This window comes from Cheilinus undulatus, linkage group 8, assembly GCF_018320785.1.
Source record: "Cheilinus undulatus linkage group 8, ASM1832078v1, whole genome shotgun sequence".
Lineage (NCBI taxonomy): Eukaryota > Metazoa > Chordata > Actinopteri > Labriformes > Labridae > Cheilinus > Cheilinus undulatus.
Window position 1 is genome coordinate 28,110,035 of NC_054872.1, and position 16,401 is coordinate 28,126,435.

At 38.8% G+C, this 16,401-nt stretch overlaps 2 protein-coding genes across 4 annotated transcripts in view; one reads left to right on the plus strand and one right to left on the minus strand.

Moving 5' to 3' along the window:
- invs (inversin) overlaps positions 1-2,006 on the minus strand; it is a 31,866-nt gene extending 29,860 nt beyond the window's left edge. For all 3 annotated transcript variants that reach the window (XM_041792920.1, XM_041792919.1, XM_041792921.1), the window contains exons 1-2: positions 1,881-2,006; positions 1,211-1,316 (exon numbers count right to left, since the gene is read on the minus strand). In XM_041792920.1, the coding sequence (XP_041648854.1) occupies positions 1,211-1,213 (3 nt within the window). In that variant the 5' untranslated portion in view covers positions 1,214-1,316; positions 1,881-2,006. The remainder of the gene's footprint in view (positions 1-1,210; positions 1,317-1,880) is intronic.
- Positions 2,007-2,143: 137 nt separating this feature from the next.
- On the plus strand, positions 2,144-16,317 carry erp44 (endoplasmic reticulum protein 44). The gene is made up of 11 exons (XM_041793225.1): positions 2,144-2,281; positions 5,613-5,685; positions 8,379-8,418; positions 8,751-8,866; positions 9,634-9,818; positions 9,912-10,027; positions 10,121-10,295; positions 10,409-10,520; positions 10,617-10,758; positions 15,621-15,723; positions 15,808-16,317. The coding sequence occupies exons 1-11, from the start codon at positions 2,222-2,224 to the stop codon at positions 15,916-15,918; spliced, it is 1,233 nt and encodes a 410-aa protein (XP_041649159.1). The 5' UTR covers positions 2,144-2,221; the 3' UTR covers positions 15,919-16,317.
- Positions 16,318-16,401: the final 84 nt, after the last annotated feature.

Below are 16,401 nucleotides of genomic sequence, written 5' to 3' on the forward strand. Positions count from 1 at the left end.
AGGATCTCTGAAGCTCAGTCAGAGTGACCATCAAGCTCTTGGTCACCTTTCTAAAAGAATGAGAATTATGGAGGCCACTGTGCTCTTGGGAACCTTCAGTGCAACAACATTTTTTTGCAGCCCTCTCAATATATCTGCCTTTCAACAATCCTGTCTCTGAACTCTGCAGGTAGTTCCTTTGACCTCATGGCTTGTTCTTTTCTCTGATATACATTTTTAGTTGTGAGGCCTTCTCTAGAGAGGTGTGTGCTTTTCCAAATCATGTCCAATCAATTAAATTTACCACAGGTGAACTCCAATCAAGGTGTAGAAATATAGGAAAGATCAAGAGAAATAGGAGAAACCTGAGTGAAATTTCAAGTGTTGTTGCACAGGGCCTGCTTATGCTTATGTAAATGTGATTTTCAGTTTTTCTTTCATCTTTAGTACATCTACATTTTTTTTCTGTTTTTGTGTTGTCATTGTTTTCCCGTCTGACTTTCTGAATGAAGTGCACATTTGATCAAAATGCCACTTTACGTCTACTACCAGATAAGGCTGAAATATCAAAACAGAGGAATGATGCTTTTTAATCTAATTAAGATTAGGTATTTGGTGTATTGACTGCTTGGGCAGACATAACTTTGTTGTGTAAAAGGGATATCTAACAAACCTGAGAATTTCACCATAAAATATTTACAAGTCAGTTTATATGTAGATTATTAAAGAAAATAATGTTTAGACAAGTCAACGAAACATTTAATATCCTTCTACAGAAATATATCATTAAAAAGGCAAATGGATATTTTAATATTTATGTGAAGGAAACTGTACTTGTACTTTCACTCCATCTCTAATATTTAGACAGAGAGTGAGAGATCTTTATCTGACTCCATCTGTGAGTTACTCACACACTGTGAGCCCCCTACCCCCTATGGACAGATTTAGCTCATAAAATATTAATGCTAGGATTCAATTCAACATTCCATCTTAATCTCCTAACAATTAGGCTCCAACAGCACACACACAATTAAGTTAGTTACACAAAGTCTCAATGATTTTCACTTTAGAGGGGGAATTACACATCAAACAGGTATAGCCTACAGATAATTTTTAAGTACAGACCAAAGAACTAAACAACAGACCAATCCAGGCTACATGTAATACCCGTTCAGGATTTACAATCCTCCACTGAATCTGGATAGCTGCTCTGCCTGTGTTGGATTCTTACCATAACACCGATGAGTGGGACACTTCAGCAGATGTTGCACAGTTTAGAGCATCCTTGGAGGGTGTAGATCCACATCCAGGTCCCCTTCCTATCCTGATCCTGGCTCCTGCAGGGGCAAAGAAAGAGGATCACTCACCTACCGAGACTGACCCACCTGTTCACACAAATAACTGCCAGCATAACACTGCTGCTGTCGTGATTTCAGGTACAGAGGAAGGATGCCTCGGATTGACATTTGGTCTGAGTGAACCAGGGGCTTTAACTTATCTGATGAGGTGGAACAATTAAGTAAAAATTTTGCTTTAACTTGTGGGGACAGTGTTTGATTGAGCTCCTGGTATTGAGAGGTAAAATCAGAGGAATGTTTTCAGAGTTGTGCACCAGAGCATCTAAAAAGATTGTTACTAAACAAGTGTTGCTCTATTGGAAAGGATTTTGATGAAAAACTTCACGTACATACCTTTATAGTTAAAATAGGTGTTACAAGAGTATTGCAAAAACTAAGCCATAATGATGCAACTCATCTGTGTTTGAGAGAAATCAGTTATTCATGAGCGAAAAAGAACAGAAAACAAACGTGTAACAGTGCAAAAACTGAAGATAGCATTAAATCAAATGTATTTCAGAAAAGCTGCTGCCTGCTCTCCGTTTTTGACAGTGTTATATTTACCGTTTGCCTCTCTTTCTCTCCGATGAAAATCTCAGGAAAGTTTTCTTACAAGTAGTCCCGTTGAATCCCCACCGTTTACGTGATAAACACTACAACTCCCGTTACTGCTGTAAAGCAGCAAATTGCCATGGTTGAAGTTTTTCTCATAATTGTGCGCAGCCATTTATCTACTCTAAAAACTACATTACCCATGATGCTAAGCGAGAACCAGGAAGTGCCCCTCACGTTTCCGTGGTCACCGTGAGATTGGTTCGCCGTTGGTTTCCTGCTATACTGAGAAGAGCGGCGTCGAGACAGACTGGGCAGCTTGAACACCACCACTTCACCAACCGCACTATACAATGAACCAGTTAGCAGTATCTCCCTCTCCAGATATCCGCTTCGTCACAGTTATACTGCTGGTAAGCATTTTTATATTAGTCCGAGAACAAGGCAAACGGATTTTTAAAGCCATTATCAACCAGCTAATGTTAGCAACGAACGTTTGTTAGCCTGCCATTTGATAGTTCGCTGCTAGCTAACTGATGATATGAGACGTGGCTTTTAAAGTGGCTTAAATAAATAGCAAGTTTACTCACTCTCTGCTTAAAGTACACTTGTCCATCGGGATCACAGTAAATGCATTTACTGGGTTACACCAAGCAAGTCCCATAACAAGTTGTCCAACTGCAATGTCAACTTAGCCGGTAGTCTTCACTAACGTTAGCTGTAGTGCAGTAACTTTGAAAATCTTTCTTCACGCAAAGTTAGAGAGACCTTACTCGTTTAGCTGTCTGCAGTTTCTGATGACGTTTCTAGATTAAGAGGCAAAGTTGGACATGTGTTAACTTTGTTGAGGAGCCACGAGCATCCAGTTAGCATGAGATGCTAAGACTTATACGGCTAGTTAAAGGCAACCTGCTAGCATGGCTAGATTAATGTTTGATTATTTAATGTGTTTGTCGGATTTGATAGATTGGGCTCGACTGTTGTTACAACAAGGATGAACGAATTTATGTCAAGCTGTTGGGGTAACTGTAAGTGCCTCTAAATTAGGCTCGCCGGTTGGTGAATTCCTCTGTTGTGGCTCATTCTTATTGGCTGAAAACCCGGAACTAGACCAAGCGGAGCAGTTCTGCTTGTATGAGAGTCTGGGCCTGCAATGAAAACTTTAAACTTCTCTCGAAGCAGCAGATCACTGTATTTACCAATGTAACGATAGTATCCTTAAATGTGGAAGTTGATTAACTTTTAAAATGAAACACAATTTCCCAGTAAAGCTGAAATGAATTAGTGTTTACAGAAATACTCCAGCAACTTTTAAAATCTCAGTTAATGGTGCCTGTATGATTGCCATGAAAAGGTTTTGTATCTTCTCTTGTCACAGCCTCCTAAAAGCGAAGATTCACTGCAGAGCTGTCATGTTCATACATAAAATGTAAAAAATCCCTGACATTTTAAGATACTAAGGGTGCTCAGAGCATAAAATTTATTTTCTACCTTTCAAACACATCACTGGACATATATTTAATCATCCAAAGACATGCTTAACAAAGTAATGGATGATAAATACAATACTTTTTACCATTGTTTTTGATCAGGAAGTCTTTAACTTAGGAGTGGACAGTGACATTGACTGACTGTTGGATTGTTACAGAAGGAAAGTTCAGTTATATATTTAGGTTACCCATAGACACGAGGCATTTTTGGCTTGGGTAGTTTTGCACTCAAGTTTGAGTATTCCTCATATCTCATACTTCTATTTGTGTTTGCCATGCTTGTTAAAAGGATATCCTGTTTGAGGAGGGACTTGCTTCAGTTTGTGATCACAGCAGAAAGATAGAGAGGGCAAGCACATTTGTAAATAAGTTTAATAATTCAGAACAGTTAACTCAGACACTTACATCATATAAGACTGTAGATTCTATGTTGGAGAACACATGAACTACATTTAAAACCTTTAGTTAGTACTCACTAAAAGAATGAATATTTTGATGAAGAAGGCTTTCTTTGTCTTGTGGTCTTGACACGGCACAAGCCCATTTTATAAAATGGTTTTATGTTTGAGTTTCTCTATTTACAGATACCATGAAGCATCTATTCATCAGTGGTGTTTTCTTTGTTTAACTCCAAGTTAGACATCTTTTAAATCCTCTAATTTTCATTTTTTTCAATCTTTACTGACAGTGTTATTTTGTGTAACATTTGAACAAGTCTTGATTTAAGAAATCCCTTCTTGATAGTTACATTATAGTGATAACCTGGGTCTTTTTTAATTTAGTTGCAAAGACTGTTAATGTTCAAAAATGTTATCACACAAATATCTGTTTCCCATGCAGGTACTGCATTATGAGTCTTTGATGATGTACATAACTTTCCTTCCTTAATGTACTCTTAACTTATCAATCATACGCATATTTCCTCTGACAATGATGTGTTTTTTTTTTTTTGTTTTTGTTTTTTTGGATTTTAGGGTTTAATAACTTTTATGTCAGCACCATATGATTGCCCTAACTATTGTGATACAATTACAAAATCATCTTTTCCAAATTTAGTATATTTTCAGTATTTAAGTATTTCAGTATTGTTGTTTAAATGAATAATGGCTCTCTTACAAGATCATTATTCTTCAGTTAATCGGGTATCTTGCTTTGTCATTATATAAAACTATAATCTATAATTGTATAGTTTTGTGATATATTTGTTACCACAGAACTGCTGTATAAAGATATTATCGTTTGCTACACCTCCTATTGACTGCAATGTACGCTGATTATTTTTAAATTTTTTTTTTTCTATCATCATCAAAAAATGTTGAATAACTGGTTCTCAAACTCGCCTGTTGGCAATCTTGGCCTACTTTTTTTTTGGTATGTTGCATTACACTTGTACAGCCTCAGGACTTTACCTCTAGCAGAAAAGTTGTCAGAGAAGATCTCTGACAAAAGAGGCTCTTGGCAAAAGTTTGTACAGTAAAGTGAATTTCAATGGCCACGGTATTTGAATAAAGGTTACTGAGCAAATATTCGAATCCAGCACAGCAGTACGGTAGAGCAAACACTGAGCCAGATATTGGCTTATTCTAGCATTTGTTAGGAGTTGAATGATCAGGGTGGGACTTTAAATTGCCCCGGTGATTGATTTAAATCTGTCATTTAGCTGTTTTGTACACATTTGGAAAAGGCCAGCTGTTCATGGACAAACAGGAAACTTTTATAGATGATCTTGGATTGACAAATTTTCATAACAGGACGGCTGAAGATGTACAACAAAAGTATAACACACACTTTTCCTTCATATTTTGTGTTGTTTCTGGACCCAGAGCATTGCCATAAATACTGTGTCTGTAAAGTGCTGTTAGAAATAATGAGTGTTATTTTCATGATTCTCTGCAGGATTGACAGGGCAGAGGTTACATGGTTTTCCGTATATTTAGCAGGGGACAACAACACAAAAAAGAATCATTGCTACTGCATTGCATTGCATTCAGCAAGACCTATAAAGTAATGAAGGTCATATTAGCAGTTTTTCTACTTTGATGCAATTTTAGTCTGTTTAGCAGTGTGCTGAGTGACACTTTGTTGGGTCTGAGTCTTAAGTGTCATATTTTCCTGAAGAACACTTAAGTACTCATTAAACTCATCTCATGTTTGTCAAATACCTTTGATTCTTTTATCCCTCTCCCCACTGAGATGTCTGAAAGAGAGTTTCATTTTTATGTTGCTGATCAGTCTTTTCCTTCTGTGTCTGTAGGCGATGGGCCTCTCTACTCCTGGCAAAGCAGAAATCACCAGTCTGGACGCTGGTAACATTGATGAGATCCTAAGTAAGACAACACTCTTCAGAAGTATCTTAAAGTCATAGAAAGAGCTTTTTTTGCTAACTGACCTGTACGGTTCAAGTCTGTTCATTCAAAATAAAACTACGGTACAACCAACAACTGGTTTTCTTACTTTAGTCTGGACGTGAATCACAAGAAACAGCTTAATGCCTTGTTTTTCTTTCTAATCTACTTCCTGGTAATGAGGTAAATATTTTCCAAAATGTCAAAATAATCCTGTAATGTCATGTAGGTCTCGGTTGTTCGCATTTTTTTATTGTTTATTTGAAGAGATACAGGAGCTTAATCGTTCAAATCAGTTACCTCTGCAAAAGACGTGATGTTTTAGCCAACTTTGTCAAAGAGACTACATGAGTTCCTGTCAATTATGTGTAGAAAATTAATCTACATCACTTAAGTTTGATTACCATGGAAAAACACGGATGACATTTTCATTAGGTATGGGGTTAGAGTTTACTGTGTCTTTATTGGTCACATCCTTTACTGCATTCTCAGAATTTCAAACTAACTCAACAGAAATTCATCCAATACTCAAAAGATATATTTTTCATCCTTTATTTTGAAGTTTTGTATTTTTACAACAGAAACTGTACGATTGAACAGCCAGGTTATCATGCTTGATACAATATTGCTTGTATTTTGTAGTTAACTCTCAATAAAGGGTTACTTCCCCCATAGTTTAGCCAAACAGGCTGGTGAAAGAGAAGAGGCCCAGCACAGAATCAGATAACATCAAGATCATATCAGTTAGCCAGCTCATCCCTTCGGGCAAATATTTGTCAAAATTTGCAACATTAAGTACAAAACTTTCCACAGAGTCAAAAACTATTGCAACACATGAATTGTTGCTAGAGATTTTAACTTTATAAACCAGGTATAGCACACTTCTCGTTATCTGTGTCTGTCTTTAACAAATACTGTTTGGTTGGTGTTGATTAAATCAGGAATTACTGGAATGTTTTCTGGTCTTTTTGCATTCATTGAGTCAATAGATTGTCAGTGTGACCCCTTACATAAACAAATTTTGGCTGCCCAAGTTTATTTACAGCCACCCAAGTACATTTTCAAATCTTTTTTTTTTTTATTTATTTAAGTATTTGCAATCTCTAGTGACATCCCTCCCATATATGCAACGTTTGAGATGCCATGTCTCATGTTAAAAAATAAGTGTTGTGTTCTGCTGTGTCAATAGCTTAATCAGCGTCTTGTTGCCAACATGATCTCGTATTTTTGTACTCTGCTATATTGGCTGCAAGGCACTACCTTATCAACAAGAAGCCTTCACACATGCACACATAATTACAGAATATGAAGTGAAGTGAAGTGTTTTAGAGGGCGAGTAATACTATTTGAAGGTCTTTATACAGCGTACTGCTGATAAATTTCATCAAAAGCACAGGAGGTATATGGCCATCCCTACTGTCCAGGCACACCCTAAAGAACATAGTTAAACATTTTAGAAGTAAAAATGTAAGTAAACTCTTAAATTATTGTAACATCCTATGGGAAAACCGATCCCCTCCCGTGCTTTGTTTTTCTAGGCTCAATAAAAGTCTGCTGATCTCTTCCTTTATAATTTCCTGTATTATTTATTTTACTCCATAACTGCAGATGGCATATCCGGAAAGCCTAACAATTGTTTCATGACCAAGGTTTCTGCTGCTTTTTTTTTTTTTTTTTCCAAGAGTATAACTGTTAAGTTTTTCTCAAAGTCCTGTTGTCTCTCTTTTGGTTTTTAGCACACTTAGCTGGGGTTGGAATGACTGATTGTATGCATTCCCTCTTAAAGGAGATCTTTTTGTCTCTTAGTCCATTGCTATAGTAATAATGTAATGTATTTTAGATGAAACTCCAAATATTGGCAAGTATCTAATTTAGTATTGGCCTTGTTAGGTTTATCTTTTTTTCTTGGTATTTTGAGACTGTTTGTTTTTGTTAAAGTATTTTCTCCCTTTTTAAATTCAGTTTCTGTTTATTCCTTTGAAAGACTACAGTTATTAATGAGGTAAAGGTAGGGTTTCCTAAATATATGCATTACTTGGAAATTTGTGTATTAATATTTTTTTTATTTAATTTTTTTATATGTTTTATATGATTATCTTAGCATTGTTGAAGGTGTGACCTCTCTTGCAGTCAGTGGCTCACCTTATACCAAATAAATACTTCATTATAGTCTAGTGCTGTTATTCTCAACTGGTCAGTCAGAACTCCAGAGTGGGTTGCAGAACTGTTTTCAGTGGGTCATGAGTGTCTATCTGAAAAAAAAAAAGCAGACATCATAGATTTTATTCTCAGTATTGACATGTTAACGAGTATCTTTAATATTTGCTTTTTAAACACATTTTTTCTTTTGTCCTGTCTCTTAGTTCACTCAAGTTTAGTCCAATCTAAGGTCAAAACTACAACTTTTTTTAATTAAATATATTTGATTCTTTGTAAATTACAGAATTTTTTAACCTTTTTTTTTAACCACAGGTCAAGAATATTAATTTGAATATAATTTCAGGGGTGTATAAATTCCTGTTATTGCATGTTCTATAAGACCTTTCTTCTTTTGTCTTTCCTTCAGTGAGGCCTTACAGGATAATTAGTTCATTGTACTGGCAAACCCTACAGTCCTGGATGTATTAAGCGTCTATAGAGGCTTATGTCTTTCCTGTTTGTTTGTTTCCTTGCAGATAATGCTGGGGTAGCTTTAGTGAATTTTTATGCTGACTGGTAAGTCTTTAATTTCACTCCTAAAGTCATTAAACCTGTTTGTAATGTCGAGATTTCACCCAGCAACCACTGATTTATCTAAGTGGGGTGATGGCTGTCATAAATTATACATTGCTCTCATTTAAGATAGATTTAATAGATTTATTTCACTACAATTTTGTGTTTTAGTTTAGTATATTATTGAGCTTATCTTTTTAATTGTCAGTTAATGCAGGTGTAAAATACTGCCAAATTTAGTGTTTTTCCTTTTTGTTTTTAAATCTAAATGTTTAATGTAAAATGTATGGAAATTATTTTGTCCTTAAACTCCCTCCTCCTTTTTTATTTTGCAGGTGTAGGTTCAGTCAGATGCTCCATCCAATCTTTGAGGAAGCATCCAACACTGTGAGGGAGGAGTTTCCTGACACCAGTCAGGTGGTGTTCGCTCGTGTCGACTGTGACCAACACTGTAAGTATAACTTGGCCATTTATGCAATATTCATGTTCTTAAGCACTGAAATGAGTTGTTTGAAGACAAATTGACTCCCCAAGCAGATAATATCACAGTATTTATAGATCATGTTTTTGTTTGTTCCACCTACAAGTTGGAAAAATTACTGAGTTAAAAATGTCATCACATCACAGCAAACCTAAGGAATTTGCAATTCTTGGTTTCAGTATTACTATACAGGGTTGGAGGTTTTTATTATGGTAATCTATTGCTTTACATTATAATGGCCACAATCCATATGCTGAGAAACAGACACACATACACACTCTGCTACTATATTTGATGCACATATGTACACATAGATGCCCTGCACACCAAAGCACAGACACATAAACGGCCAGCTTCAGCCTTTTGAGATAAAGCAAATTAAAGAGAATTATTGATGACCTGCAAACTGTTTGAAGACTAATGACAAAACTGCTGCTTCCTGTGAAGACGGGAGGCTTAGAGACACCCCGCAGGGAGATTGACACCTGCCACATACACACACTCACACACTCATTCACTGTGTGCAGAGAGAATATTTACTCTTGGTTGGGGGGCAGCTTTCATGTGGGAGATCAGAGCTCAGAGCTGACTGAAGGCAATGTTTTCAGAGTGAGGTCTAACTGTCTGTCTCCGTAACCGCTCTCCTCCTCATCCACCCATCCCCATGTGTTTTTTACTCCACTTCTTGCCTCTTCATCAATTGATTTGTCCTTCTTTACTTAACTTTTCCTCTGCAGCGGACATAGCCCAGCGGTACCGCATCACTAAGTATCCAACGTTGAAGTTGTTCCGCAATGGAATGATGATGAAGAGAGAGTACAGGGGTCAGAGGTCTGTAGCAGCCATCGCAGACTTTATCCGTCAGCAGCAGGTCGACCCCGTGAAAGAGATACATTCACTGGAGGAGATTAATGCCTTAGATGTGAGTTGGAAACTCCCACATAAATCTGTGCAGTATTGTCTTTCTTATTGAAACAGGTAACATTTTTTCTCCCTCTGGTTTTATATTCAACAGAGAAGCAAGAGAAACATCATAGCTTACTTTGAAACAAAGGACTCTGATAATTACCACACATATGAAAAAGTTGCCAACATCCTTCGTGATGACTGCACATTCCTTGCTGCTTTTGGGTGAGAAACAGCAACATCTTTTAAAAAATCCTTTAATGATTAAAATAAACTCATTTGTATTTGAAACTTTGATTAAATGGTTCCCTCCTACAGTGCGGTATCTGAGCCTGAGCGTATCAGCGGAGACAATATAATCTACAAACCTGTGGGGGAAAACGTCCCTGACATGGTCTACCTCAGCTCACTCACCAACTTCGACCTGACCTACACCTGGGCGCAGGACAAGTGTGTGCCTTTGGTCAGGGAGATCACCTTTGAAAACGGAGAGGTTTGTCACCTGCTTTACATTATTCTTATTATTATAACATGAATTAGACATATCAATCTGTCAGTGTTATCAAATCTTGACTCCTTCTGTCTCTGACACTGTGTGTTATCCAGGAGCTGACTGAAGAAGGAATCCCATTCCTCATCTTGTTCCATGCTAAAGAAGACACAAACAGCTTAGAGAGGTTCCAACATGAAGTGGCTCGCCAGCTTATCGGCGAGAAAGGTGTGCATGTGTTTTTGTTGTTTTTAGGAATGTCAGTGATTTATGGGCCATTTGTGTTGTGAAGTTGTGTTTATAATGTTGGTGTCTCCTCCTCAGGGTCTATTAACTTCCTTCACGCGGACTGTGATAAGTTCCGCCATCCGCTGCTTCACATTCAGAAAACTCCAGCTGACTGTCCTGTCATCGCTATAGACTCATTCAGACACATGTATGTCTTCCCAGACTTCCAAGACCTTGGGTAAGTAACATCTTTCACTTTTTTATTCAGTGGTTACATTTTACCATAAAATCTAAAATAGAAGCTCTGTGCAGCTTTGTTACTTGTTTAGTGCCTTCTGTTTTCACCGTATCGAGTTTGCACATCTACTAGCTAATGTATGGTAGTTGAGACAATCTCATAGCCTACAAGTTGCCGTGCCCTCCTTCACCTGTCTCCCTCCTTACTGAAGGGTTTCTAGTTAAACCAGCACTCAACAGTAATGGTAACACTAACAGTATACCTGCTGTTTTTTTTAAATGCAGCTTTATGACCTTATGAGAAAGAAAAGTGATTAATAAGTGGCACCAAACTCCACCGCTTTGGTCTGTTCCATTTAGGGGTGCACGATAACTATCGGGCCGATAACAGGAAATGATTACGTCATTCTTATCGGTCCAATATCATTCCGACGAGCCCCGATAACATTTATATTTTTTTCAGCACAGCAGTGCTGGCATTTGTTTTCTTTCTCACGAGACTACACATTCCGAAACAGCAGGTGGCGCAACAGTACACGACCTGCTATTAAAGCACCAAAAAAGAAGAGAAAGTAAGCCCCTGTGCTAAAATGCTAACAACACGGTGGCGTTATTCAGTATTTACGGGGAGGATAACACGACCGTGTGTGTAGAATTTGCCCTGCAAAGGTCGCAAAGAGTAGAAAGAAGTCCTCGACGGATCTTTTAAGTCACTTAATAGTCATCATCCTAACGACGTTAAAACGAAGCGGCAGCAGCCACTAGCCTCAGCCGCGGGAATTAGCAGGCATTGAAAACTGCAGAAAGCTTCCAAGAGCCAAAAGGCGCACCGTTATAACAAAATCAGTCTGACAGTCTCCTGATCCACCGCTACTTTCATAGACGTGTACCTGCCTGCTCTGTTTGACGTGGTTTCATTCAGTCTGATCGACGTTATGAACAGAAATTAGCCACAGACCACGTCCATTTGTTAAGCATAACAGCCTGTTATCATTTGGTTTTATGGGGGAAAACCGTCTGTCAGTTGTTTGTGTATGTTGTACTTGGTACACAAATTTTTAACTAAAAAAAGTTAACTATAATAACAGTTATAAAGTCAGAATAGTTCTTTGTTTTTTGAAAAACACGAGTGATATTAGTCAAAATTAGCTATAAATATCTTTGCTCACTACATATTAACCCCTTCTTACCCCCAGATGTGCATAAACACATCAAATAAACTTCTTTTGTTAAATCAACAATTGAAAAAAATATATCGGTTATTATCGGTTCTCGGCCATCAGGAGTAGGAAATTATCGGTTATCGGTATTGGTTCAAAAAAATAGTTATCGTGCATCACTAGTTCCATTATGTATTCCAGCATGTTCTGAGCAGCACTGCCACCCATAAGGGGGATAAAGGGCTTTCTGGGGCCCAGCCATACTCAACAATGGCCCATGTAGGGCAGCAAAATCATGGTTCATTGTTAAGCTGTGATAGACCTATTTTTTTTTTTTTTTTTTTAAAGATTTATTTTTGGCCTTTTTGCCTTTATTTGATAGGACAGTGGATAGAGTTGGAAACAGGGGAGACATGCAGGAAATAGTGCCACGGGCTGGATTCGAACCCGGGTTGCCTGCGTATATGGCATGCGCCTTAACCACTCAACTACCGGCGCGCCGACCTATTTTATTTTTAACCGGAATAATAACCACTCTTATCAGAGCAATACAGCAGCAAATTTGAGCAAAGAGGCCAAGCAGCGGGAAAACGTGATTAAAAGTGGCAAGGAATAGCAAGGTTGCGTGAAAAATGGGAAGAATTGGGTCATAAATGGCAAAATTGGCCTAAAGTGGCAAAAATGTGACAAAATGGGCATAAAGTAGTAAATTTTGCTTAAATGGGGCAAAACAGAGTAAAAAAATAAATTATTGGTTAAAATTGGCTTAGAGATGTGGCAAAAAAATGGCAAAAAAGTTAAAAAAAAAAAAAACAAGGGCAAAAAGTAGCAAAAAATCTGTTAAAAGTAGCAAAAAGAAGTGTCAAAAATGGGTAGAAAAAGAAGTGAAATGGGCTTAAAAGTAGCACAAATACATAATTCCAACACTAGAGCCCAGCAATAGCTTAAAACACTTTTCAGCTCCATAATGAGCTAACTTATAGCCAGGACGCTAGCACCAATGCTACTGGTCCAGCACACATGCATTGACATCATGAATAAATCACAGCTGGGGAGGCCCATTCTCTGGGTTTTCAGGGGCCCTGTCAGTTCTGTGTGCAGGCCTGCTGAGCAGTGAAGTGGTCTTTTGCGTTATACAATAAATGCCTTCAATTTCAGTTGCGTTGGGTGTCATGCAGCGTGTGCAAGGGGCAGCTGCATGCGCTTAAGATTAAGACATTGCATGTCTCAGCACTTTTCAAGTTGTCCTGGTGCTTCAGCCAACTTTTTAGATTAAAAAATAGGTATTAAAAGTAGGGTTTATACACTGGATAAAAAAAAAAAACACACTATTATTCTGTGTAATAAATCGAAGCAGTTTTTATAAATTAGTGTAATTGCTGGTGATTGTTAAATTCCAGAAAGAAACATTGAAATATACAGTAAATGAAGACCCACATTGATAGCTAATATTAAGAAATGAATCATGTGAATGTCAAAGTGGTCAGATATATGCAGCTTTCTTTTGGACATTTTTGAGCAATTATTACCTGATGCATGTGTTTGAAAATTGCTCATAACAAGGTCTCCTAAGATTAAGTTAATTTCATTACACACTCCACACTCAAACACACAATAACCCACTCTGACTGAACACCAGAGAAATGTCACACCTCCTAAAATCTGTCCTTTATGAATGGGCCAGGACACCAGAGCTAATGTGACATGATTTGGCACGTGCAATAAGTGCTAAACTAATCCAGTCTAATCTAATTTAATCTTATTTATTCTGTCCCCCTCTACTCCACCTCCCCCCACCCCCAATCAGAGTCTGATCAGATAGACAGAAGCCCTGAGGACTGACCAGCCTTCCTCAACCTAATTACATCACATCACCACATAAAGTGTGCTACATTGTGCATGTGGCACAAGCCTTGTAATTACATTAGTGCAGTGTATGTTTTATATATACATATTTGTGTGTTTATATGTGTGTGCTGCTCTGACACACACTGGGTTGGCTGTGACTGTGGACCAGCTCCTCCTGTGTGATACGACAACAGCTCCTGACCTGTCATTAATGAGCACACTTCACAGGACAGCACTGATGTGGATTAATGCTACTCCATGACACGTCCACAGAGACTAATGTCCTCTGCTGCTGCCTCCAGCTGTTTTGTCTCATATCAGCTCTGACCAGCTCTGTAGTGCAGCAGGTCTGTCTTTAAAGCTGAGCTCTGTGTGTAGGAATGTCTTTGTCAGACACAGTTAGTATGGCTCATAGTAGAAATACTAGCAGACAGAGGCTGCCTTTGAAATGACAAGTGTGGGGGGTTCCAGAGAAGTTGTTGCACTTACCTGTTTTCTTTTATATCTTACCATTTTTTCTTTGAGAACATACACTATATTGCCAAAAGTATTTGCTCACCTGCCTTGACTCGCATATGAACTTAAGTGACATCCCATTCTTAATCCATAGGGTTTAATATGACGTCGGTCCACCCTTTGCACCTATAACAGCTTCAACTCCTCTGGGAAGGCTTTCCACAAGGTTTAGGAGTGTGTTTATGGATATTTTTGACCATTCTTCCAGAAGCACATTTGTGAGGCCACACACTGATGTTGGACGAGAAGACCTGGCTCTCAGTCTCTGCTCTAATTCATCCCAAAGGTGTTCTGTTGGGTTGAGGTCAGGACTCTGTGCAGGCCAGTCAAGTTCATCCACACCAAACTCTCTCATCCATGTCTTTATGGACCTTGCTTTGTGCACTGGAGCACATTCATGTTGGAACAGGAAGGGGCCACCCCCAAACTGTACCCACAAAGTTGGGAGCATGGAATTGTCCAAAATCTCTTGGTATGCTGAAGCATTCAGAGTTCCTTTCACTGGAACTAAGGGGCCAAGCCCAGCTCCTGAAAAACAACCCCACACCATAATCCCCCCTCCACCAAACTTTAGACTTGGAACAATGGAGTCAGACAAGTACCGTTCTCCTGGCAACCACCAAACCCAGGACCGTCCATCAAATTGCAAGATGGAGACGTGTGATTCGTCACTCCAGAGAACGTGTCTCCACTGCTCTAGAGTCCAGTGGTGGCATGCTTTACACCACTGCACCCAACGCGTTGTATTGCACTTGGTGTGATGTATGGCTTGGATGTAGCTGCACACCTCTGTGCACTGTGCGCCTCAGCATCCGCTGACCCCGCTCCATCATTTTACGTGACCTACCATTTCATGGCTGAGTTGCTGTTGTTCCCAATCGCTCCCACTTTGTTATAATACCACTGACAGTTGACTGTGGAATATTTAGGGGCGAGGAAATTGCACGACTGGACTTGTTGCACAGGTGGCATCCTATCACAGTATCACACTGGAATTCACTGAGCTCCTGAGAGCGACCCATTCTTTCACAAATGTTTGTAGAAACAGTCTGCATGCTTTAGGTGCTTGATTTTATACGCATGTGGCCATGGAAATGATTGGGACACCTGATTTCAATTATTTGGATGAGTGAGTGAATACTTTTGGCAATATAATGTATAAAATACATCTAAACACTGCCCAAGGGCATGATGGGGAACTCCACCCAAACATCCTCTGAAACATGTTTGTGCAGTTAAGAGTTAAATAAATCGGACTCGTTAAAATAAAAAATTCACAGAAAAAGAAGTTAAGAATATTTTTTTGCCTAACATCCTTTGTGTTGCTGTTTTCTTTTAGTATCCCAGGCAGGCTGAAACAGTTTGTGTTGGACCTTCACTCTGGAAAGCTACACAGAGAATTTCATCACGGTCCTGACCCCACAGACAGCACACCTGGACAGGTGAGACAGGTTCAGCCACTACACTGAAAGTTTGCCACTTTGTCAAACTTGGTTGTTTGCTGTAAATTTCAATTTTTCCTTTAGGAGGAGACGGCAAAAGAAGTGGCTAGCAACCCTCCAGAGAGCTCTTTTCAGAAGCTGGCACCCAGCGAGACTCGCTACACCATCCTCAGTAGGGACCGCGACGAGCTGTGACCCTCTACGGCCCTTCGGTGATCCTGTGACTCAATGCCATGCCCCAGGGTCAGGGAAGGGGTTAGGGTTGGGAAAGGCCAACGGGACAGATCAGCAACACCCAACACCCTTACTGAAGAGAAAGAGATGTGGAAATGGAGTGAAGAGGAAGGAGGAGGGGAAGAAGAAAAGCAGACCATGACACAACCCTGTTGGAATAACCTATATTTTCATAACTCTTTCACGTACAGTTTTTATTTTGGATCAAAAGGAAAAGGGGAAAAGGAGAAAATGTGTGTGGGCATGGGTTAGGAGCATCAAGAGAAGAGTTTTTACTTTTATTTTTTTGGAGCTTGTAAATATGTTTGTGCTACATGGGAGTCTCATTGTCAGTCTAAATTAAATACAGAGTTTTCTTTATTTTATTCCTTCTTTTTCATCACCTGAATTTTGTAGAGAGAGAACCCAGAGCAGTTCCTTCACTCCAGTCATATGGTTCTTATC